The sequence below is a fragment of the Festucalex cinctus genome, chromosome 19 (genome assembly GCF_051991245.1).
Source record: "Festucalex cinctus isolate MCC-2025b chromosome 19, RoL_Fcin_1.0, whole genome shotgun sequence".
In the NCBI taxonomy this organism is placed as follows: domain Eukaryota; kingdom Metazoa; phylum Chordata; class Actinopteri; order Syngnathiformes; family Syngnathidae; genus Festucalex; species Festucalex cinctus.
The window spans coordinates 7,460,071-7,482,102 of record NC_135429.1 but is presented as its reverse complement, the minus strand read 5'-3'; the positions used below and the strand labels follow the sequence as shown (position 1 = coordinate 7,482,102).

The 22,032-nt window shown below is 39.3% G+C and overlaps 6 protein-coding genes across 12 annotated transcripts in view; all 6 read left to right on the top strand.

The window, feature by feature from the left end:
* The window catches only part of fhod3a (formin homology 2 domain containing 3a), a 45,956-nt gene extending 41,895 nt beyond the window's left edge, over positions 1–4,061 (top strand). For 3 of the 4 annotated variants that reach the window (XM_077506873.1, XM_077506872.1, XM_077506876.1), the window contains 4 exons: positions 659–905; positions 1,267–1,468; positions 1,547–1,711; positions 2,914–4,061. In XM_077506873.1, the coding sequence (XP_077362999.1) occupies positions 659–905; positions 1,267–1,468; positions 1,547–1,711; positions 2,914–2,996 (697 nt within the window). In that variant the 3' untranslated portion in view covers positions 2,997–4,061. The remainder of the gene's footprint in view (positions 1–658; positions 906–1,266; positions 1,469–1,546; positions 1,712–2,913) is intronic. The other variant, XM_077506874.1, reaches the window with a different exon arrangement.
* Positions 4,062–4,542: 481 nt separating this feature from the next.
* LOC144007169 (glutathione S-transferase A-like) lies at positions 4,543–7,485 on the top strand. Its single transcript, XM_077506552.1, has 6 exons — positions 4,543–4,828; positions 5,653–5,718; positions 5,809–5,914; positions 6,124–6,242; positions 6,335–6,417; positions 7,166–7,485. The coding sequence occupies exons 1-6, from the start codon at positions 4,661–4,663 to the stop codon at positions 7,296–7,298; spliced, it is 675 nt and encodes a 224-aa protein (XP_077362678.1). The 5' UTR covers positions 4,543–4,660; the 3' UTR covers positions 7,299–7,485.
* A 1,397-nt stretch (positions 7,486–8,882) lies between these two features.
* LOC144007168 (glutathione S-transferase A-like) lies at positions 8,883–11,395 on the top strand. Its single transcript, XM_077506551.1, has 6 exons — positions 8,883–9,117; positions 9,197–9,262; positions 9,456–9,561; positions 10,522–10,640; positions 10,936–11,021; positions 11,112–11,395. Exons 1-6 carry the CDS (start codon positions 8,950–8,952, stop codon positions 11,245–11,247), a joined length of 681 nt encoding a protein of 226 aa, XP_077362677.1. The 5' UTR covers positions 8,883–8,949; the 3' UTR covers positions 11,248–11,395.
* A 1,073-nt stretch (positions 11,396–12,468) lies between these two features.
* On the top strand, positions 12,469–14,736 carry LOC144008072 (coagulation factor XI-like). Of its 2 annotated transcripts, none has more exons than XM_077508125.1 (9): positions 12,469–12,607; positions 12,689–12,845; positions 12,914–13,023; positions 13,128–13,290; positions 13,420–13,538; positions 13,607–13,739; positions 13,805–13,911; positions 14,339–14,492; positions 14,554–14,736. In XM_077508125.1, the coding sequence occupies exons 1-9, from the start codon at positions 12,547–12,549 to the stop codon at positions 14,684–14,686; spliced, it is 1,137 nt and encodes a 378-aa protein (XP_077364251.1). In that variant the 5' UTR covers positions 12,469–12,546; the 3' UTR covers positions 14,687–14,736. The 2 variants fall into 2 exon arrangements, with proteins under 2 accessions (XP_077364251.1, XP_077364252.1); XM_077508126.1 differs by having other exon boundaries at positions 14,538–14,736.
* Positions 14,737–15,919: 1,183 nt separating this feature from the next.
* On the top strand, positions 15,920–18,109 carry LOC144007847 (coagulation factor XI-like). 2 transcript variants are annotated; one of them, XM_077507766.1, is made up of 9 exons: positions 15,920–15,982; positions 16,064–16,220; positions 16,289–16,398; positions 16,501–16,663; positions 16,793–16,911; positions 16,980–17,112; positions 17,178–17,284; positions 17,712–17,865; positions 17,927–18,109. In XM_077507766.1, exons 1-9 carry the CDS (start codon positions 15,922–15,924, stop codon positions 18,057–18,059), a joined length of 1,137 nt encoding a protein of 378 aa, XP_077363892.1. In that variant the 5' UTR covers positions 15,920–15,921; the 3' UTR covers positions 18,060–18,109. The 2 variants fall into 2 exon arrangements, with proteins under 2 accessions (XP_077363892.1, XP_077363893.1); XM_077507767.1 differs by having other exon boundaries at positions 17,911–18,109.
* A 1,103-nt stretch (positions 18,110–19,212) lies between these two features.
* Positions 19,213–21,454, top strand: LOC144007848 (coagulation factor XI-like). Of its 2 annotated transcripts, none has more exons than XM_077507768.1 (9): positions 19,213–19,347; positions 19,426–19,582; positions 19,651–19,760; positions 19,845–20,007; positions 20,137–20,255; positions 20,324–20,456; positions 20,522–20,628; positions 21,052–21,205; positions 21,267–21,454. In XM_077507768.1, the coding sequence occupies exons 1-9, from the start codon at positions 19,287–19,289 to the stop codon at positions 21,397–21,399; spliced, it is 1,137 nt and encodes a 378-aa protein (XP_077363894.1). In that variant the 5' UTR covers positions 19,213–19,286; the 3' UTR covers positions 21,400–21,454. The 2 variants fall into 2 exon arrangements, with proteins under 2 accessions (XP_077363894.1, XP_077363895.1); XM_077507769.1 differs by having other exon boundaries at positions 21,251–21,454.
* The last annotated feature ends 578 nt before the right edge of the window (positions 21,455–22,032 follow it).

The following is a 22,032-nucleotide window of genomic DNA, read 5'->3' as shown; positions in this document are numbered from 1 at the left end:
TGGCTTCTTTCAGCAGTTTAATTTAAAGTAATCGCCTCAACCTCATTTGTGTGTCTTTTGTTAATCCATTAAGGTTGGACTTAAGTAGAATTAAGATGGAGTACTCATAATTTATTATCTTCTGTGCATATGCATAATGCATTAAACGCGAACAAAATAGCTTATGCTAAAAGATTAGCAATCACGATTAGCATTAGCACGCTAGCAATTACCACCAGGTAAACGAATACTAACTACCATTTAGTTCACACGTACATTACTATATCAACATTACAGCATTCAACATAAGTAAACAAGGGTAGAGCCAGCTATTTTTTATTTATTTTTTTTTTTTAAATAAAGAAGAGCTACATGAGGTCAATAACTTCCTGTTCCTTTCTTCTTCTAGAGACGTTTAGTACATGACTGCCCACTACTGGTTGTGTTGAACATCTAAAACCGAGTTATATTTTGGAATAATTACAGCCCATGTGTTTTTTTAGGATGTTCAGATAGAACTTAATTTCCTGTGTTTTGGGGAAGCTCAATGTTTGAATTGTCTATAATAAAGTCCACTTGGTTGACTTTTTTTTCCCCCCAGCCCTACAGTATTCTTAACTATTAAAAGATCATGAATGAACTTTGTGTCCTCATGTATATTTCCTCCTCTTCCTGCTAGGTTCCATTCATTCCTGTTGTTTCTGGGGCATCCGGCATACAGCGCGAGAGACGTCAGCGTGCACAGGTTCAGTAAGATCCTGAGCGAATTCGCTCTAGAGTACCGCACCACCCGAGACCGCGTTCTACAGCAGAAACAGAAACGCGCCGACCACCGCGAGCGTAACAAGACGCGAGGGAAGATGATCCTGGACATCGACGGGACAGTGAGTTCTCACGCCAACGCGACCTCTTCGCCACGTACTCAGGTTCATTTTCTTGCTTTTCTTCCTCCAAATGGAGTGTGGCTCCTTGAAATTCCTCCCTTGATCCTCTTGGTGTTGTTCTTTGATTTTCCCTCTTTCTCTCCCGTGTAGTCTGATGATGAAGAGGAGAGCGAGGTACCAAAACGTGTGCCCGTCTCCTGCATGTGCATTTACGCGTGTGCATGACATCACTTCCTGTCACTTTCAATTCCCCCCATTTTAAATCGAAATGAATTGCACAGAAATATTTCATGATGCATTCTGGAGTTATTGTGTTTCAAAATAATGAAAGTGTAAAGTCTTGAGAACTGGAGTGATATGCTCTCGTTTGGTAAAGCTGACTTTTCCCTCTGTCTTTGTACAGAGTGTGAAGTATGGTTCAGGCAGCGCCCCTAGTGGCTGCCAGGAGAGCGCGCAGCCCCAAGGTCTGGGCCACGCCGAGGACGCCGCCGAACACGAGCATATGAAAGCAGTGCTGAGAACGAGCCTCAGCTGCGGCAGCGACAAAGACGTCAGCGGCGTGCCGGGCTTGCGAACGCGCACTCGATCACGACAGGGACGGGGAGGTGAGGGTGACTCACCGGGAGTCGATGAATTCAATTGAATTGGACTGAATCCCATTTTGACATTTGAATTGTGTCCAGGTGCGAGCATGCGGTCGCGGACGCCCGCCGCGGAAGACACTCAGGTGTGCGGAGACGACGCGGCGGATGAGATCATGGAGCGCATTGTGAGGTCGGCCACTCAGGCTCCAGGAAGTAGGCCGCAACCGCGGGAAAGGAGGAGATCGAGGGCTAATCGGAAATCATGTAAGGACTATGTGCACGACAAAAATCATCCAACCAGTTTTCAGGGTCACAGATGGCATTTACATGATTTCTATGCATAAAATAAATTATATGACTTTCTCCACATTTCTAGAATGCTCATTCATTGATAACATTAATAGCACTGAAGTATGACGATTAAAAAATAAAATAAAAAAGTATTTTGCATGGCACATCCATGTGAGTGTCAGGTTTACCTGTTTGACATCTATTAACGTGACACAAAAAGGAGAGAAGACACTCAGTTCAGGGCTCACGACTGACAATACAATTCACTCCTGCACTCTCTAAAGATTCCTCTCCTCACCCTCTCTATTTAGTTGGTTTTCCATGCCCCTAGTTACATGGGTGTTCCAACCCTAAAAATGCAAATGCAAGGCATAGTTGGAACACAGTTGATTTGGGGGGCTCTTCTGGATCACTTCCTGTATACTTTGGAGCTCTTTGTTGATTTGGTAGAACTTTCTGTTGCTGTTGGGGCATTTCTGATTGGTTTTTGAATTAATAAAGATATTTTTAAAAAAAATAAAAAAAAAAGTTGAATTTGGGCCGCTTCCTATTGATTTTTGGGGGCACTTCTGGGTCACTTCCTGCAGATTTTGAGACTCTTCCTGTCAACTTTAGAACCCTTGCTGTTGATTTTTGGTAAACTTACAGGTCACTTCCTGCTGGTTTCCGGCCTGTTACTGTTGACTTTGGGCCCTTTCTCATTGATTTTGGGCCTCTTCCTATTATCATTGGGGCACTTCCTGTTAATTTTTAGGTCACTTCCTGCTGATTTTGTTGTAAACATTATTGCAATTTACATAACAAACATGGCAACAGTAAAGTTTTTCTTTGCATGTATCAAAACAACATGGGTAGATTGCCAGAAGGAACATCGTATATGGAACTTCCTGCTGATTTTCGGGCTCTTCCTGCATACTGATTGTAACTAGTGCACAGTTCTGCTTTCTACTATTGCACAGAAATCGTATACAGTCGAAGGCTATAGTACATTCTTACTAGTGTGCCATAGTCATTCTACAAATGATGTTATATAGCAGTGAAAGTCAATAGTGGAAAAAAATAAAACAGACATTCTAGTAGTGCTCTAAATTGTGTTGCGAATGCGGACAAAGAGTGTACGAGTACATGATTGATTCACTCGTATGGTATCGAATAAATGTCAATTTCTCTTTCAGTGAGGCGGACCCTAAAGAACGGGTTGACCCCGGAGGAGGCGCTGGCGTTGGGTTTAACCGATTCTGGCGAGCCGCAGATGTAATCCACGTCCTCGTCGCTGCCCGCCAGCCCGCCGCCGGCCGCCTTTGCTACACAAACTTCTTATTGCACCAAGCAGGAGCTCCGAGTTTCTGTCAGCTGCTAACCTTTGCCGGATGTGTCTGAGTGGTGAAGTCAGTGGGTTTTTTTTGTTTGTTTTGTTTTTGAATACTGCACAGAGACAATCCTCCCGAGATGAGGCGAAGAAAGGTCAAGGAGGGAAAGTGATGCTAACATTAGCGTTCAATGGCACAACTGTTATTTAAAGACGTTCGCCATTACTCCTATTTAAGCTGTGAACTTATGACCCAAAGATGAACTGATCAAGATCACTTTCACCCACTTCCAAAGTACCTTATGACATCAAGAATCAACACGTTTGCTTGCGGCGAGTGCTTGGTAAAAATCCGGTAAATGGTAAAAAGGTCTTCATTTGGCTCTGTGCCTTTCTACCAAAAAAAAAAAAAAAAAAAAAAGGGACAATGCTGTATTGCTTTAATCACCTGCTTCTGTTACCTGTTAAGTTCTTTTATGTTTGGACAAAAATGTTCTCAGTATTTATTTGAAAGCTCTCACTCTCATTTTGTAAGCTTTTTGCTTACTAAGTCACTCACGGTAAGGAGTTTTTTTTTGTTTTTTTGAGGAACTGTAAAGTGTAAAAAGATGAGATTTTTTTTTTTTAACAACTATTAAAGTATTTGAAGGACATGCAGCAGACTGCATATGACGTGTACATGCCCTGTTACACCGTGCACGTTTAGTGCGTTCAAGTTGTGTTATAATTTTATAAAATGTATAGAAAGTTGTATTATAGGTGGAGCAAAACAAATAGGAGAGCGTAATCTGTAAAACAAAAATGGAAAGTGTTGATTTGGTCATATGGAGGGAAGTATTATTTTTATGGAGGTACTCCTCGCTATTTTTTTTTTTTTTTTTTTTTTTTTTTAACTTTATCAAGCTGAAGGAAATGAAGTTTCTTCACAACCTGGGAAACATCACCACATATAAGACCATGAAGTCCAACTGTCTCACTTGAAATGCCGTTTGTACATGTTCTATGAATAAAAATAAAAATTTAACAAACACTGTGTGGGGGGAAAAAAATAATGTGCCATTTTGACTTTATTTTTACTTTGTTTGGATTACATTTTTGAAACGTACTCTACAGGAGAATTCAACCCAAAAATATTCTTTGAAATATGTTCTATGATTTTACTATTGTGTTTTTGAAATATCAATTAAGCAGCAAAATCCACCGTTTTTTATCCATCACGGAAGTTGTACTATTTGTTTAATCACACAGTCTAAAAATCGTTTAAATAACTGCTATTTTTAACAGCAGCATTGCTGGGCTGTAAAATTCAATAACACTGTCTTTTCCTGCTATACGCCACATTTGACAGTAGGTGGCAACAATGCGCCTAAAAAAAATGTTTTTCAACAACCATTACGTCCCCAAAACAAGAAGAATCCGTCGTGTTTGCTAGTGACATTTTCGTCCACCAGGGGTCAGCATCTTATGTAACGATGTCATACAAGCCAATAATTAAACCTCGACGTAGAAGTTAAATCTAATCAGGACCATTTGGAGGCATACGTGTCCACTGTCCAGTTACTGTTAAGCCAGTTGGAAAAGAGCACCGTCCCTTCCCGTCGCGTCCGTCAGCCATGGCCGAGAACATGACACTTTTTTGGTGCTCCGGCTCAGCTCCGTGCTGGAGGGTCATGATAGCCCTGGAGGAGAAGAACCTGCAGGGCTACAACCAAAAGCTACTCTCCTTCGATAAGATGGAGCACAAGTCAGCAGCGGTTTTGGCGATAAATCCCAGGGGACAAGTAAGAAACGTGCATGCATTGACGCGCTATGATTTGATTAGGTCAAAGCCAGAGTCCATTGCGAGATTTTAATATTTGACTTTTATGCCAAAAAAAAGATCATTTGTCAGCGTCCTTTTGGAGTTAGTTGACATCAACAGAGGCAGTGCTGTCATTCGGCCTCTATTAAGTTCATTTTAGATTGTTTTTTGAATGACAAAATACAAAAATATGCATAGAAACGTGTACAGAAGTGAGGAAAAAGTCAGCTACAAGCTAAAGCGAAAAGAATAGATGAAGGACTTAAAAGTCAAAGATGGACTATTGGGTCCATGCTGCTTGCTGTGTTGTGTCACAATCATAATGACTGGTGATTATCAAACGTATAAATAAAATCTCTAAAAATCACCATATTCTAAATACATTTAATCTCTCATAAACAATATCGACAGTTTGAACATGTAAACATTGTGCATAAATAGACAATAAAAATTGTACCTATATAAATGCTGAAAAATATAAATTGTCCTTAAAAGATTGAATGAAAATAAACGCAAAAATGAAATACTGGGCAGTGATTCTTTAGAGTACCACTAGAGGGAGCTCTGGCACACTTCAGAATTACATAGACGTACTATATAGACAGGAAATTAATGCAAATTTTTCAGTTCTCTTCATTTATTCCAGAGCTGTATTTCTATTTAGCTCAAAATTATTTTGAATATACAGTATAGTTGATCCCTATAAAGCTTAACATACAGAATTTGATAATTGGATATTGGAAAAGTTCATATTTCAATTTATTTTATTTTTATTCCAAATGCTCAATAAATTGCTTCTTTCAGCTTCCTTCTTTCAAACATGGAGACAACATACTGAATGAATCCTACGCAGCCTGTTTTTACCTGCAGGTTAGTTAAAACCAAAAACAAACACGTTGGTATTGTTTATTGAGGCGCAAACGTGTTTTTAACATGTCGCTTGTTGACTTGTTTTGGCAGACTCAGTTCAAGAGTCAGGGGAGTAAGCTGATCCCAGACGGCCCCGCCGAACAAGCCCTCATGTACCAGCGCATGTTTGAGGGCCTCGCCTTTTACGAAAAACTCTGTAAGATTTTAAATATGAACGCCGGTGTCAATCATTAGTTTTGTGCCGTTTTACAATCCCTCACACTTCAAACAGATCTCCGATCATTTTCTTCACTGTTTTAAATGATGCGCAATGATGACACGGCACAGTTGGAAAGCTTCCCTATGGAATTAATTAGTCCGTTTAGTTGTACAGCAAAGCTGTTTGTGGTCTCGTCTTATTTTTAGGTGCCGTTATCTACTACGAGTATTTTGTGCCTGAAGGCGAGAGGCTCGCCTCCGCCATGAAGAGAAACTGCCAAACCCTCGTCACTGAGCTGCAGCTGTGGGAAGGTTACCTGAACAAGGTGAGCATGGGAATAGAAAAAAAAAAAAAACTCTACTCAAAAATACAACTTTATTTTTTATTCAACATACTTCATCTTGCCTGTCCTTGCAGGCGGGATCCCACATGGCCGGGACTTCCTTCACATTGGCTGATGTGATTATATTCCCAACTGTTGCCAATCTTTTCAGATTCGGGTGAGTTGGGTGGCTCATAGGGGTGTGAATTGCCTCGTACCTGACGATTCGATTCGTATCACGATTCACAGGTCACGATTCGATTCGATACGATTAATCCCGATACGAATTTATAAGTCGATTGTTGCGATTTTTTTTCATTCAAATTTAGAAAATACTAATCATTAAGCTTGTAGAGTGTAAGATTTATATGAAAATGTATTATTTATTTATCTGAAATGTCAGTCTTATAGAGGTTGTAATCTGTTTCATGTTTGAACAGCATTAAAATAAAATATTAAGGCTTAATGTTCCGTTCATATAACATTCTTCCATGCTCAAGGTGTGAATCCGAACCCGAAGTCAGACGTTTAGTTGAATATTTTTCCATTAAAAATGGAAGTTTAAAAATCGATTCACACACACACACAAAAAAAAAAGGCAATGATGATAAGACGTTGAATCGGTAAGACTACCGAATGAACAATTCTGAGCTCTTAAAAAAAAAAAAAAAAAAATCGATTTTTTTTTTTATTGAATCGATTCGAGAATCGCGCGATGTAGTATCGCGATATATCGCCGAATCGATTTTTTTTTTTTTTTAACACCCCTCGTGGCTCATATAACAAAATGACCTCAAAACCCACAAGGGTTCTGAGACCAGCAGATTTGGGTGTCAATTAGTGGAGCCCAGAGTTCAAAGCAAACATGGTGAATCAGCATTTTGCTGTTATGCTGCATGCATCCCTCAAGTTTGTCGTCTTTTTAGGTTGTCAACTGAGCGCTACCCAAAACTGGCTGCTTACTACGCTCTGCTGAAGGATCGCCCCAGCATCAAAGCCAGCTGGCCTCCTCACTGGCTGGAGAACCCCAAGGGAGAGGACACACTCAAAGACATCTAACGTTCACGTCTCCGCCATCTACAGCCAGTCACAAAAAAATATTGTTTGCACTATTACGACATATCTGATCAAATCGGTTAATTTTGCTTAATCAAACTAGTGAGGGAAAAGTTAAGTTTGATTCACTCAAAGGCATTTTTTGTTTTTGCTTCTATCAAATAAAATCGAGTTAATCACTTTAAATGAATGACCTTGCTGTTATTATTTTGTGCAAGTCACCTCTGTACCTCCAAGCGAACAAAAAGGCAATACTTGTACTACCACTTACTTGCCTAGGTTGTGGCGCAACAGGTTTTTGTTGCACAAACAAAACCGCAATTCGCCGTGTCATGGTGACTTTTTGATTGTCATTATTATGTTGAAACATGCATGACCTAATATTTGATATGTCGATTCATGTTCGATTCTGCTGCTTGTGTTCCCAATGCGTTGAAATAGGATTGGGTTTTGTTAGCCTACGCTTTGAAGTCTAAGACTCCACTAAAGGGTTTGCATAATGAATATGTTTGGTAATCTGATCTATCTTGTACAATGGACACAGGATCAGGTTAATTTACAATGGGAAAAGTCGATATGGGTCATATAAAAGAGTTGCACTGTACCATGAAACAAAATGCATCACGTGATAAGCAATAGTTGTTAATGCTCACTACTAGATTATATTGTCTTGTAAGGGGTGTGGAGAGCAAAGATTTGTGTACAATCCTCCAAGGACACAATAGGCTGCAAGTGTGCCAAGAAATTTGATGCAAGTATCAAAAACACGTATACATGAAATTTTGTGTTTTAAATGTATGATGCAGTTGCTGGAACTTTTAGAAATGCACGGATTGACGAATGTGCACGCTATGCAATTAGTGGGGGAAAAAATGCTTAGTCATCATGACGTTTCATGAAAACGTACGACGTGCAAAACACGTCGCATAATATGTACGAGGAAAACAGAGGGAGTAATGTTTTTGTTTACATATTACAACCGATTTATTTATTTTACAATTTAACAAAAAAAAACGAAGCCAGGGAAAGTTTAAAACAAAATAAAACAATTTGCCGAGAGAAATATTCACTTCCAAAGGCATTTTACCTCATCAATCTTATTCTAATATTGTCTGAATGGCATTTACACAAATGTCGATACACTAATCAGAGACCTAATTTTTCACGTTTGAAAATGAAATCAAACTTTATATGGAAATTAAACTATTGGGACACTACACACCAACAAGAAAGCAAGTAAAACTTTATATTGTATTTTTTTGTAGGACAAGTTTCTTTACTGTTTTATATCTCCCATTTCCGTATTTGTCCAGTAAAATCAAAGAGTAAGCACACAGTCGAAGATGATTCACTCATCCTTTGTGTGTTCGTGTAAGGTAACTTAATAAGTTGAATAAAAAGCAACGAAATTTTATTTCACGGTTTAAGAGTATTTGACTATAACTGTTAACCGGCTTGTGTGCACTAATGTGTGAAGATTTAATATTAAATATTAGTCGAGTTTAATCTGGGGGCGTGACTCTCTCTTCTTTCCTGCCAAACCAAAAGTGGGCACGCCTCCACGCTTGTTATATAAAGACGTTCCACAGTTCACACTCGAACTCGCTCTCCTTGACGCTCCAGTGCTGACTGAGAACTCGCTGCAAATTCAACCATGGCCAAGGACATGACCCTGTTGTGGGGCTCCGGCTCTCCTCCGTGCTGGAGGGTGATGATCACCCTGGAGGAGAAAAATCTCCAAGGCTACAACAGCAAGCAGCTCTCGTTTGAGAAGGGCGAGCACAAGTCGCAGCAAGTGCTCGCTCTTAACCCCAGAGGCCAAGTAAGTTCGCTTGCATTGAGACGTCAACAATGCAATAGTGTGATATGCAACTCATTTAGAAGTATTTGTTTGCTTAAAGCTGCCTACATTCCACCATGGGGACCGAGTCATCAATGAGTCCGCTGGTGCCTGCATATACCTGGAGGTAAGGCCGGAAGTGAAATGAAAGTGGTCAAAATATTGTTTTTGGGAAACAGAAGACAAAATGCAAAACGTCTTAAGTCCTGTAGATTTGCTCATTTTTAATTTAAACTTAGTTTATCTTATTTTGTACATGCTAAAAAGAGGCAGAGGGGTTCAAAAACTAATGTTGTTTTTCTGTGTTAAACATAAAACAGAATGAGTTCAAGGAGCAAGGAAACCAGCTGATCCCATCATGCCATAAAGAACAGGCTATCATGTACCAACGCATTTTCGAGGTCGTCGCACTTGGCCAGAAGCTCGGTATGCAAACAATCTTGACTTTTTTTTTTCTTTTTTTGCAGGTTGCCATCCGTTCTTTGATTGCATCGTGCGATTTAACACTTGATTACCTTTTGTTTCTAAGTTCATTGCCTTTGGCGCCATCACATGTTCCCTCCCCCGAAATGAGAGAATTTCATACCAACAGCCCGCCCTGAAAGATTTGGACTGTTCAAAACGCATCACGCATGCGCTCGTGGCAACAGGGGGGCAGTGATTAACGAGAGGTCGCTGATGTTAATCCCACAAAGGATCACATGTTAGGAGTGGCGAGACAAATCACAAGACGAGTTATTTTTATTTTTACAGGGGGAATATTGTCAAAATGTTATATATTATCAAAGCTGATTGAGGGCCATGTTAGGAATTCATTTTAAGTTAAGATTGTTTATTGCGTCAAAAACATAAAAAGAAAAATATTTTCAGAATAAAAAAAAAAAATGTAATATTTAACTCATTCACTGCCATTGATGTGTATATCCGTCAATGGCAGTGAATGAGTTAAGTCAATTCCGTTCCCATTGACGTGTATATCCGTCAATGGCAGTGAATGAGTTAATACAACATACAGGTAGTAATACACTAATATTACTGTGGCTTACTGAGGACTGTTGTACTATTATACTGCCCCTGGTGGCTAAGTAACGCAATGTCCACTGAATTGGGGGGGAGTGTTGAAACCGGTTTGTAATTTTTCCACAATTTCTAGAATTTTGCTCTCACTGTATGATTTAATAAAATACAAACTGTTTGCATTCTTTTTTTTTAAGTTACAAAACTGCTTTTATTCAATGATGTTTCCAGTAAAAATAATAATAATAATAAATTAATACTGGTATGCCAACTATTTAAAACGTGAAAATAAAATGCAGAAACGAGCGTTTGTCTCCTCCCAAGATCTCACCAATCTGGTTCCTAAAATGACTTGTTGACATTTTGCAGGTGATGTTATCTACTATGAGTGGAAGGTCCCGGAAGGGGAGAGGCACGAGTCTGCAAAGAAGAGGAATAAAGAGGCTGTGGGGGCCGAACTCAGCCTGTGGGAGGGATACATTTGTAAGGTAAAAAGATTCACAAAAAATATATTCTTGTCTTCAAACTTTGACTTTAACCCCACAATACAGTTCTATTGTGTATTTTTTTAATTATAATATGTATTTTTGTGGAAAAGTATATACAAATATTTAAAATTCAGTGACTGTCTTCCCTGCAAATAATTTTCGCAGAGAACCCACACGCCCTTCCTAGTGGCAAATAACAGCGCCATCTGGTGGAATACTGCTATAATGCAGATTCTATCGTTTGCACAATCAGGGCGTTGATTTTGTTTTGTAATCCCGTTTTTCTGTTTTGCAGGGGCCAGGACCTTTCCTGGCAGGAAAAAGCTTTTCTTTGGCTGATGTGATTGTTTTTCCAAGCATTGCCTACGCCTTCCACTATGGGTAAGTGTGACAAAGGTTGTACAACGACAAAAGGAAGTCATGGAAAGCGACACTTTACAAAAAAAAATCTTGTTTTTATATATATTCCAGGTTGTGTCCTGAGCGTTTCCCTAAACTGGCTCAATATTACAAGATGCTGAAGGACCGGCCCAGCATCAAAAAAACCTGGCCGGCTGTCTGGACCGACACAAAAGACCTCTTGAAAGACATCGAAAAGAAAATGTGAAGCTTTTCTACAGAGTAGTCATCACATTTATAAGACCTCTCTTCGCATTGCACGTCGATGCCATCTTATACTGTCTTTGAAACCGTTTGCTTTGCTTTAAGCGGCAGCTTTTGTGCTATGAAAGTCAATAAAAGCTCACTTACAAATATATGTGCAATCATTTGTTGGTGGTCTCTTTCAAGGTATGAATGGTGGCTTAACAGATGGAAAATACATTCGACAAGGCAAGTTTATTCTATAGCATGTGTGCACGATAGCAAATTTCAATGGATTCGTACAGGATGTAATTTAAAAAAAAAAATCAAACCTTGTTTCTTAAATGGAATGTTTTAAGGTTTCAATTATGAGTAAAATATTTTTCATCACTCTTGTTTTTATTGGATTGTTAAAAAGTTCCCTTTTTGGTCAATCTGTAGAAATGGAAACAAACTATCATCCAGATGCTGCAAAAAAATCATAAAATTGAAAATTAACTGGATTAAGCCGAATGAACAACACTTAGCTCTAAATAAAACAAAGTTTAAAATGGTTATAAGCAAGTATTAGACTAGCTAAAAAAATAAATAAAAAAAAAAAGTATGAAAATGGGGATTAACTCATTGACTGCCATTGACGGAAAAAGACGTCAAATAATGGATTTTTGCTGGGCTGGCAGTGAATGTGTTAAAATGAGAATAAAAGACTGGTGCAGTAAACAATATCGTTGGCCCTGATTTAAACGAACTGACAGTTTGAGCAGACAATACAAATGATGAATCAATCTAGGAAATAGCCTCGCATTCATCATGACAAAAAAAAAAAAAAAAAAACACTAGATGGCTGAAGCACATTTGGCTTCAGGTCATCACATTTACAGGCCACATGGTACTTGATGTTAGCATGTTAGTATTAGCATGTTAAGCTAACTGGTAAGCTTGGGTAGGCTAACATGCTACCAACAAAGAGAAAAAATAGTGTTCCTTGCAAGCATTCTCCATTTCTGAAACAGTTTCTTGAACCTAACAATATTATTATTTTGACACTCATTTTGCCAAATATGGTCACCGACATTGCAGAATGTTTGAAAGCAGTTGTCATTGTAATGATCCCCCCCCCCCCAGTCTGCAAACATGCAACCGCAGTAGCCAATCAATCAATTAGCAGCAAATTGCAAACTGACCCCAGCCAAGCAGCAGTAAATGGATGGATGTGTTAGCCAATCACAGGACAGGTCAAGTCCAATCAGAACAGAGGTTGCCAGGTATAAATGAAGAAACCGCACAACAGTCAGTCAGTTGCATTGTGCACTCAGTTGGAAACATGGCGGCCCTTTTCATCTTAATAGGTGTACTCGCTGTTAGCAGTTGTGCACTGAGCAAAGGTGAAATGATTCATTTGGTGTTTTCATTCTGATGTGGGTTGTTGTGTATTGATGTGTTTTCTTCCTCTATTATTTGTGTAGAATGTCGAAAAGATTTGCTGGAGAACGTTGACTTCCCGGGATCGGATATCACGAATATGTTCTCTCCCGATGTGCATCACTGTCAGCATTTGTGCACACAGCATCCATCTTGTCTCTTCTTTTCATTTTTGCGTGCTGACTGGACTGCTGATAAAAGGTGGGGATGCAAAATTTAACAACTATTTTGAAGAGTTAGTCTAATTATTTCCCGGTCCTCTTAAACAGGAACTACCATTGCTACCTTAAGACCACGCTCTCCGGACAGCCCAAAATTCAGACTCATGTTTTTGGTATCACGTCCGGATATTCTCTCAAACCTTGTGACCCAAACCCAGGTTTGCCCCACAGACATTTTTATACAGTGTTTAATTTGAAAGTATGCTCACACTTTTTTTTTTCTTTTTTTTTTTCTCCCCAACTGTCTTTTTCTGTCTCCAAGAACCTTGTCTGCCTCACGTGTATCGCAATGTGGACTTTTGGGGGGCCGATTATCGGTCTTTGTTCACAGCCAACTACGAGGAGTGTCAGCGAGTGTGCACGGAAGACCCCTATTGCCAGTTTTTTACGTTTATCACTGGAGTCTCCACATCTGTGGGCTTAAGGTAAATTAACTCACTCGTTTGGTTAAACCAAAGACGGGTTTAATTTGTTTGACCAAGTGCAAGAAAGTATCATAAATAACAAATAGTACTTAATATTGTGATCAAACCAAAGATGCTCTTTTGTTTTAGGTACAAATGCCACCTGAAATTCACCTGGCCTTTACCAAGGACCTTGAAGGTGGTGAGGAATTCCCGCGTGGTGACTGGCTTCTCGCACAACGTCCAATTTAGCCGTCCCTCCAACACGGGTAAGAAAGCCAAGGTAATGCTATGTGCAAACTTGCATATTCTTAACTGATTGCCGTTGTTGTTCTAGCATGTTCCCCAAAACTTTTTCCGAGCACCAACTTCACAGAAAGGCCCTTCGAGTCACAATCTGCCGCAACGCCAGAGTATTGTTTGGCGTTGTGCGCCGCTCACCCACGATGCTCCTACTTCTCTTTTGACAGGTAGTCGAATGACGGTTTAGTCCCACTTGCTGTTTATTATGAAAATAATTATTCTTTCTGTGCAGTCTTTCCCTCACCTGTCACCTGAAAAACAATCCCAATCACATAGATATGCGTGCTCAAAGAGGCGTCACATCTGGGATTGCAACGCACTTCTGTCAACAGGATAGCAGTAAGTGGTTGTAGAAAGTGGAGGTTAGCGGCTAGCAATAGCATCCAGTCTGCCTTTGAAAGGTGTGAGCTTCCTCTGACAATCGGTATCATTTTGTGTATAATGAATTTTTATGTATCCCATTTCCCTAACAAATTTATTATAATTGCATTTATTTTTTTCCTCAACATATACAAACTCCAAGAAAATTGCCAGGCACAATTTGTTGTGAGTAATCACTCAACAGAATAAAATGCTTCTGCCCCCCCCTTAGATATTTGAGTATTGCCTCACTTGCCCATAATGGCAAAATGCCTTATTTTTAATTTAAAGTAAACTCAACTTTATTAGCACTGCTTAGTCGTTAAAAAACAAAAACGTTTGCTTTGCTCAATTATGTTAAAATGTGATTATTTGCCTGTTTCTTGGTCATCTTCTGTGCCAACAGATTGGGCCAAGAAGGCTCTAGATGGGATAGATTTCTATGGATCAGACATTCGCTTTGAGTTGACGGACGATGCAGAAACGTGCCAGAGAAAGTGTTCGAATGATCATAACTGCCAGTTCTACACTTACATCAAAGGGGCTGATGCCGGTCACAGGTACAGTATTAGACTCTCTGCTGTCTATGACATTGATGCATGCAGAAGTTCTTCTCAACAGGCGCCGCTGCTATCTCAAGCGAGTCATCACCTTGCCAGCTCCTCCCAGAGTTAACAAAGTGGCCAATCTGATTTCTGGCTTCGCCAAGAGGAACTGCTTGAGGAACGACCTGACTGTGTTGCATGTACATTAATTTCTGGAGCAAATGGGGAAAAAATAAATGAAATGTGTTGAAAATTTAAACTGATATCTGTGGTATGGGTGATAACTGTTTGACAAATTGTTAAAATGTTTTGGACTTCGAAAATTCCTTTGCAAAACATAAGTTAAGCTTTTAATTCAACACTTTTTGTTTTTCCACTACTTTATAAGCAGCTGTGTTCTATTAACTCTTTGACTGGCAAAAAAAGTTTAATGACGAGTAAAAATTCATCAGGTTGAAAACGTTTTAAGACAAAACTGACATTAAGCAAGGCAAGTTCATTTGTATAGCACATTTCATGTACAAAAGCATTACACAAAAGAAAAATATTCAGGCATTGCAAAAATCACAATGAGATCATAAGCATCAGAATAGATCCAAGATAGCAAGCAAATGATTAAAACGAGAAGAAAAGAGACATGGCAGCAGTAAAGATATTTTTTGCATGTATGAAATCAACATAGAGATTGCCAAAAGGAACATGTATGGATCCAGTGCAAATATGATTTAATATCACAAAAGGATCAATCAACAATAGAATTACAAAAGCTTCAAAAATAAGGAATCTGAAAATAAAAGTATAAAAACAAAAATACAAAAACAGACCAAAACAAAAAAAGGTGAAAATTAAATACACAAATGAGGAAAAAACATTTTGATTTTAGACATTACACAATTCAGTAGGGCATTCTTTCAATTACCCAAATATTTTTTTTTTTGTGCTTTGGTATCTTTTACTAATTTGAGAGATTTCAAATATGAACTGAATTCACTTTAAAAAAAAAAAAAAAATTGGGAGCTAACTTGCAACTTAAGAACATTACACGCTCCATTTCCAATCTGGTGCACAGGCGCCACCTAGTGGGCACTTATGCCATTGCACTGAGCATTCGTATACTTTTCTTCCTCTCACCTCCTGACTGATTCATTTTCTGTCATTTCAAAGGAAGAGCGAAAACATGTTGATTGCGCAATTCTTGCTGCTTGGACAAGACAGCGCACGAGTGGAGGAAAAACTGTTTCCCAGTCTGCAAACGTGCAACCACAGGAGCCAATCAATCAATTAGCAGCAAATTGCAAACTGACCCCAGCCAAGCAGCAGTAAGTGGATGGATGTGTTAGCCAATCACAGGACAGGGCAAGTCCAATCAGAACAGAGGTTGCCAGGTATAAATGAAGAAACCGCACAACAGTCAGTTAGTTGCATTGTGCACTCACCTGAGAACATGGCGGCCCTTTTCATCTTAATAGGTGTACTCTCTGTTAGCAGTTGTGCACTGAGCAAAGGTGAAACCGGTCTTTTGGTGTTTTCATTTTCATGTGTTTTATTGTGTATTGATATGTTTTCTTCCTGTATTATTTGTGTAGAATGTCAACAAGATTTGCTGGAGAACGTTGACTTTCCGGGATCGGATATCACGACTATGTTCTCTCCCGATGTGCATCACTGTCAGCATTTGTGCACACAGCATCCATCTTGTCTCTTCTTTTCATTTTTGCGTGCTGACTGGACTGCTGATAAAAGGTGGGGATGCAGAATTTAACAACTATTTTGAAGAGTTAGTCTAATTATTTCCCGGTCCTCTTAAACAGGAACTACCATTGCTACCTTAAGACCACGCCCTCCGGACAGCCCAAAATTCAGACTCATGTTTTTGGTATCACGTCCGGATATTCTCTCAAACCTTGTGACCCAAACCCAGGTTTGCCCCACAAACATTTTATACAGTGTTTAATTTGAAAGTATGCTCACACTTTTTTTTTCTCTTTTTTTTTCTCCCCAACTGTCTTTTTCTGTCTCCAAGAACCTTGTCTGCCACACGTGTATCGCAATGTGGACTTTTGGGGGGCCGATTATCGGTCTTTGTTCACAGCCAACTACGAGGAGTGTCAGCGAGTGTGCACGGAAGACCCCTATTGCCAGTTTTTTACGTTTATCACTGGAGTCTCCACATCTGTGGGCTTCAGGTAAATTAACTCACTCGTTTGGTTAAACCAAAGACGGGTTTAATTTGTTTGACCAAGTGCAAGAAAGTATCATAAATAACAAATAGTACTTAATATTGTGATCAAACCAAAGATGCTCTTTTGTTTTAGGTACAAATGCCACCTGAAATTCACCTGGCCTTTACCAAGGACCTTGAAGGTGGTGAGGAATTCCCGCGTGGTGACTGGCTTCTCGCACAACGTCCAATTTAGCCGTCCCTCCAACACGGGTAAGAAAGGCAAGGTAATGCTATGTGCAAACTTGCATATTCTGAACTGATTGCCGTTGTTGTTCTAGCATGTTCCCCAAAACTTTTTCCGAGCACCAACTTCACAGAAAGGCCCTTCGAGTCACAATCTGCCGCAACGCCCGAGTATTGTTTGGCGTTGTGCGCCGCTCACCCACGATGCTCCTACTTCTCTTTTGACAGGTAGTCGAATGACGGTTTAGTCCCACTTGCTGTTTATTACAAAAATAATTATTCTTTCTGTGCAGTCTTTCCCTCACCTGTCACCTGAAAAACAATCCCAATCACATAGTGATGAGTGCTAAAAGAGGCGTCACATCTGGGATTGCAACGCACTTCTGTCAACAGGATAGCAGTAAGTGGTTGTAGAAAGTGGAGGTTAGCGGCTAGCAATAGCATCCAGTCTGCCTTTGAAAGGTGTGAGCTTCCTCTGACAATCGGTATCATTTTGTGTATAATGAATTTTTATGTATCCCATTTCCCTAACAAATTTATTATAATTGCATTTATTTTTTTCCTCAACATATACAAACTCCAAGAAAATTGCCAGGCACAATTTGTTGTGAGTAATCACTCAACAGAATAAAATGCTTCTGCCCCCCCCTTAGATATTTGAGTATTGCCTCACTTGCCCATAATGGCAAAATGCCTTATTTTTAATTTAAAGTAAACTCAACTTTATTAGCACTGCTTAGTCGTTAAAAAACAAAAACGTTTGCTTTGCTCAATTATGTTAAAATGTGATTATTTGCCTGTTTCTTGGTCATCTTCTGTGCCAACAGATTGGGCCAAGAAGGCTCTAGATGGGATAGATTTCTATGGATCAGACATTCGCTTTGAGTTGACGGACGATGCAGAAACGTGCCAGAGAAAGTGTTCGAATGATCATAACTGCCAGTTCTACACTTACATCAAAGGGGCTGATGCCGGTCACAGGTACAGTATTAGACTCTCTGCTGTCTATGACATTGATGCATGCAGAAGTTCTTCTCAACAGGCACCGCTGCTATCTCAAGCGAGTCATCACCTTGCCAGCTCCTCCCAGAGTTAACAAAGTGGCCAATCTGATTTCTGGCTTCGCCAAGAGGAACTGCTTGAGGAACGACCTGACTGTGTTGCATGTACATTAATTTCTGGAGCAAATGGGGAAAAAATAAATGAAATGTGTTGAAAATTTAAACTGATATCTGTGGTATGGGTGATAACTGTTTGACAAATTGTTAAAATGTTTTGGACTTCCAAAATTCCTTTGCAAAACATAAGTTAAGCTTTTAATTCAACACTTTTTGTTTTTCCACTACTTTATAAGCAGCTGTGTTCTATTAACTCTTTGACTGGCAAAAAAAGTTTAATGACGAGTAAAAATTCATCAGGTTGAAAACGTTTTAAGACAAAACTGACATTAAGCAAGGCAAGTTCATTTGTATAGCACATTTCATGTACAAAAGCATTACACAAAAGAAAAATATTCAGGCATTGCAAAAATCACAATGAAATCAAGCATCAGAATAGATCCAAGATAGCAAGCAAATGATTAAAACGAGAAGAAAAGAGACATGGCAGCAGTAAAGATATTTTTTGCATGTATGAAATCAACATAGAGATTGCCAAAAGGAACATGTATGGATCCAGTGCAAATATGATTTAATATCACAAAAGGATCAATCAACAATAGAATTACAAAAGCATAAAAAATAAGGAATCTGAAAATAAAAGAAGTACAAAAACAAAAATACAAAAACAGACCAAAAAAAGGTGAAAATTAAATACACAAAGGAGGAAAAAAACATTTTGATTTTAGACATTACACAATTCAGTAGGGCATTCTTTCAATTACCCAAATATTTTTTTTTTGTGCTTTGGTATCTTTTACTAATTTGCGAGATTTCAAATATGAACTGAATTCACTTAAAAAATAAAAAAATTGGGAGCTAACTTGCAACTTAAGAACATTACACGCTCCATTTCCAATCTGGTGCACAGGCGCCACCGAGTGGGCACTTATGCAATTGCACTGAGCATTCGTATACTTTTCTTCCTCTCACCTCCTGACTGATTCATTTTCTGTCATTTCAAAGGAAGAGCGAAAACATGTTGATTGCGCAATCCTTGCTGCTTGGACAAGACAGCGCACGAGTGGAGGAAAAACTGTTTCCCAGTCTGCAAACGTGCAACCACAGGAGCCAATCAATCAATTAGCAGCAAATTGCAAACTGACCCCAGCCAAGCAGCAGTAAGTGGATGGATGTGTTAGCCAATCACAGGACAGGGCAAGTCCAATCAGAACAGAGGTTGCCAGGTATAAATGAAGAAACCGCACAACAGTCAGTTAGTTGCATTGTGCTCTCACTGAGAACATGGCGGCCCTTTTCATCTTAATAGGTGTACTCGCTGTTAGCAGTTGCGCACTGAGCAAAGGTGAAATTGTTCCTTTGGTGTATTCATTCTGATGTGGGTTGCTGTGTATAACTACATTTTCTCTTCTTATTTGTGTAGCGTGTCGAAAAGATTTGCTGGAGAACGTTGACTTCCCGGGATCGGATATCACGAATATGTTCTCTCCCGATGTGCATCACTGTCAGCATTTGTGCACACAGCATCCATCTTGTCTCTTCTTTTCATTTTTACGTGCTGACTGGACCGCTGATAAAAGGTGGGGATGCAGAATTTAACAACTATTTTGAAAAGTTAGTCTAATTATTTCCTGGTCGTCTTAAACAGGAACTACTATTGCTACCTTAAGACCACGCCCTCCGGACAGCCCAGAATTCAGACTCATGTTTTAGGTATCACCTCTGGATATTCTCTCAAACCTTGTGACCCAAACCCAGGTTTGCCCCACAGACATTTTATACAGTGTTTAATTTGAAAGTATGCTCACATTTATTTATTTTTTTCCCCCCTCTGTCTCCAAGAACCTTGTCTGCCTCACGTGTATCGCAATGTGGACTTTTGGGGGGCCGATTATCGGTCTTTGTTCACAGCCAACTACGAGGAGTGTCAGCGAGTATGCACGGAAGACCCCTATTGCCAGTTTTTTACATTTATCACTGGACTCTTAACATCTGTGGGCTTCAGGTAAATTAACTCGCTCGTTTGGTTAAACCAAAGACGGGTTTAATTTGTTTGACCAAGTGCAAGAAAGTATCATAAATAACAAATAGTACTTAATATTGTGATCAAACCAAAGATGCTCTTTTGTTTTAGGTACAAATGCCACCTGAAATTCACCTGGCCTTTACCAAGGACCTTGAAGGTAATGAGGAATTCCCGCGTGGTGACTGGCTTCTCGCACAACGTCCAATTTAGCCGTCCCTCCAACACGGGTAAGAAAGCCAAGGTAATGCTATGTGCAAACTTGCATATTCTTAACTGATTGCCGTTGTTGTTCTAGCATGTTCCCCAAAACTTTTTCCGAGCACCAACTTCACAGAAAGGCCCTTCGAGTCACAATCTGCCGCAACGCCAGAGTATTGTTTGGCGTTGTGCGCCGCTCACCCACGATGCTCCTACTTCTCTTTTGACAGGTAGTCGAATGACGGTTTAGTCCCACTTGCTGTTTATTATGAAAATAATTATTCTTTCTGTGCAGTCTTTCCCTCACCTGTCACCTGAAAAACGATCTCAATCACATAGATATGCGTGCTCAAAGAGGCGTCACATCTGGGATTGCAACGCACTTCTGTCAACAGGATAGCAGTAAGTGGTTGTAGAAAGTGGAGGTTAGCGGCTAGCAATAGCATCCAGTCTGCCTTTGAAAGGTGTGAGCTTCCTCTGACAATCGGTATCATTTTGTGTATAATGAATTTTTATGTATCCCATTTCCCTAACAAATTTATTATAATTGCATTTATTTTTTTTCATATACAAACTCCAAGAAAATTGCCAGGCACAATTTGTTGTGAGTAATCACTCAACAGAATAAAATGCTTCTGCCCCCCCCCCTTAGATATTTGAGTATTGCCTCACTTGCCCATAATGGCAAAATGCCTTATTTTTAATTTAAAGTAATTCAACTTTATTAGCACTGCTTAGTCGTTAAAAAACAAAAACGTTTGCTTTGCTCAATTATGTTTAAAATGTGATTTTTGCCTGTTTCTTGGTCATCTTCTGTGCCAACAGATTGGGCCAAGAAGGCTCTCGATGGGATAGATTTCTATGGATCAGACATTCGCTTTGAGTTGACGGACGATGCAGAAACGTGCCAGAGAAAGTGTTCGAATGATCATAACTGCCAGTTCTACACTTACATCAAAGGGGCTGATGCCGGTCACAGGTACAGTATTGGACTCTCTGCTGTCTATGACATTGATGCATGCAGAAGTTCTTCTCAACAGGCACCGCTGCTTTCTCAAGCGAGTCATCACCTTGCCAGCTCCTCCCAGAGTTAACAAAGTGGCCAATCTGATTTCTGGCTTCGCCAAGAGGAACTGCTTGAGGAACGACCTGACTGTGTTGCATGTACATTAATTTCTGGAGCAAATGGGGGGAAAAATAAATTAAATGTGTTGAAAATTTAAACTGATATCTGTGGTATGGGTGATAACTGTTTGACAAATTGTTAAAATGTTTTGGACTTCCAAAATTCCTTTGCAAAACATAAGTTAAGCTTTTAATTCAACACTTTGTTTTTCCACTACTTTATAAGCAGCTGTGTTCTATTAACTCTTTGACTGGCAAAAAAAGTTTAATGACGAGTAAAAATTCATCAGGTTGAAAACGTTTTAAGACAAAACTGACATTAAGCAAGGCAAGTTCATTTGTATAGCACATTTCATGTACAAAAGCATTACACAAAAGAAAAATATTCAGGCATTGCAAAAATCACAATGAAATCAAGCATCAGAATAGATCCAAGATAGCAAGCAAATGATTAAAACGAGAAGAAAAGAGACATGGCAGCAGTAAAGATATTTTTTGCATGTATGAAATCAACATAGAGATTGCCAAAAGGAACATGTATGGATCCAGTGCAAATATGATTTAATATCACAAAAGGATCAATCAACAATAGAATTACAAAAGCATAAAAAATAAGGAATCTGAAAATAAAAAGTATAAAAACAAAAATACAAAAACAGACCAAAAAAAGGTGAAAATTAA

Coding starts and splice junctions, on each gene's coding strand:
- LOC144007169 (XM_077506552.1), top strand. CDS start 4,661: ATGGCCGAGAACATGACACTTTTTTGGTGCTCCGGCTCAGCTCCGTGC. Junction 4,829..5,652: donor CGATAAATCCCAGGGGACAA/GTAAGAAACGTG, acceptor TGCTTCTTTCAG/CTTCCTTCTTTCAAACATGG. Junction 6,243..6,334: donor GGGAAGGTTACCTGAACAAG/GTGAGCATGGGA, acceptor CTGTCCTTGCAG/GCGGGATCCCACATGGCCGG.
- LOC144007848 (XM_077507768.1), top strand. CDS start 19,287: ATGGCGGCCCTTTTCATCTTAATAGGTGTACTCGCTGTTAGCAGTTGC. Junction 19,348..19,425: donor CAGTTGCGCACTGAGCAAAG/GTGAAATTGTTC, acceptor TTATTTGTGTAG/CGTGTCGAAAAGATTTGCTG. Junction 20,629..21,051: donor CTTCTGTCAACAGGATAGCA/GTAAGTGGTTGT, acceptor CTGTGCCAACAG/ATTGGGCCAAGAAGGCTCTC.
- LOC144007168 (XM_077506551.1), top strand. CDS start 8,950: ATGGCCAAGGACATGACCCTGTTGTGGGGCTCCGGCTCTCCTCCGTGC. Junction 9,562..10,521: donor CGCACTTGGCCAGAAGCTCG/GTATGCAAACAA, acceptor GACATTTTGCAG/GTGATGTTATCTACTATGAG. Junction 10,641..10,935: donor GGGAGGGATACATTTGTAAG/GTAAAAAGATTC, acceptor TCTGTTTTGCAG/GGGCCAGGACCTTTCCTGGC.
- LOC144007847 (XM_077507766.1), top strand. CDS start 15,922: ATGGCGGCCCTTTTCATCTTAATAGGTGTACTCTCTGTTAGCAGTTGT. Junction 15,983..16,063: donor CAGTTGTGCACTGAGCAAAG/GTGAAACCGGTC, acceptor TTATTTGTGTAG/AATGTCAACAAGATTTGCTG. Junction 17,285..17,711: donor CTTCTGTCAACAGGATAGCA/GTAAGTGGTTGT, acceptor CTGTGCCAACAG/ATTGGGCCAAGAAGGCTCTA.
- LOC144008072 (XM_077508125.1), top strand. CDS start 12,547: ATGGCGGCCCTTTTCATCTTAATAGGTGTACTCGCTGTTAGCAGTTGT. Junction 13,291..13,419: donor TCCACATCTGTGGGCTTAAG/GTAAATTAACTC, acceptor CTTTTGTTTTAG/GTACAAATGCCACCTGAAAT. Junction 13,539..13,606: donor TAGCCGTCCCTCCAACACGG/GTAAGAAAGCCA, acceptor TTGTTGTTCTAG/CATGTTCCCCAAAACTTTTT.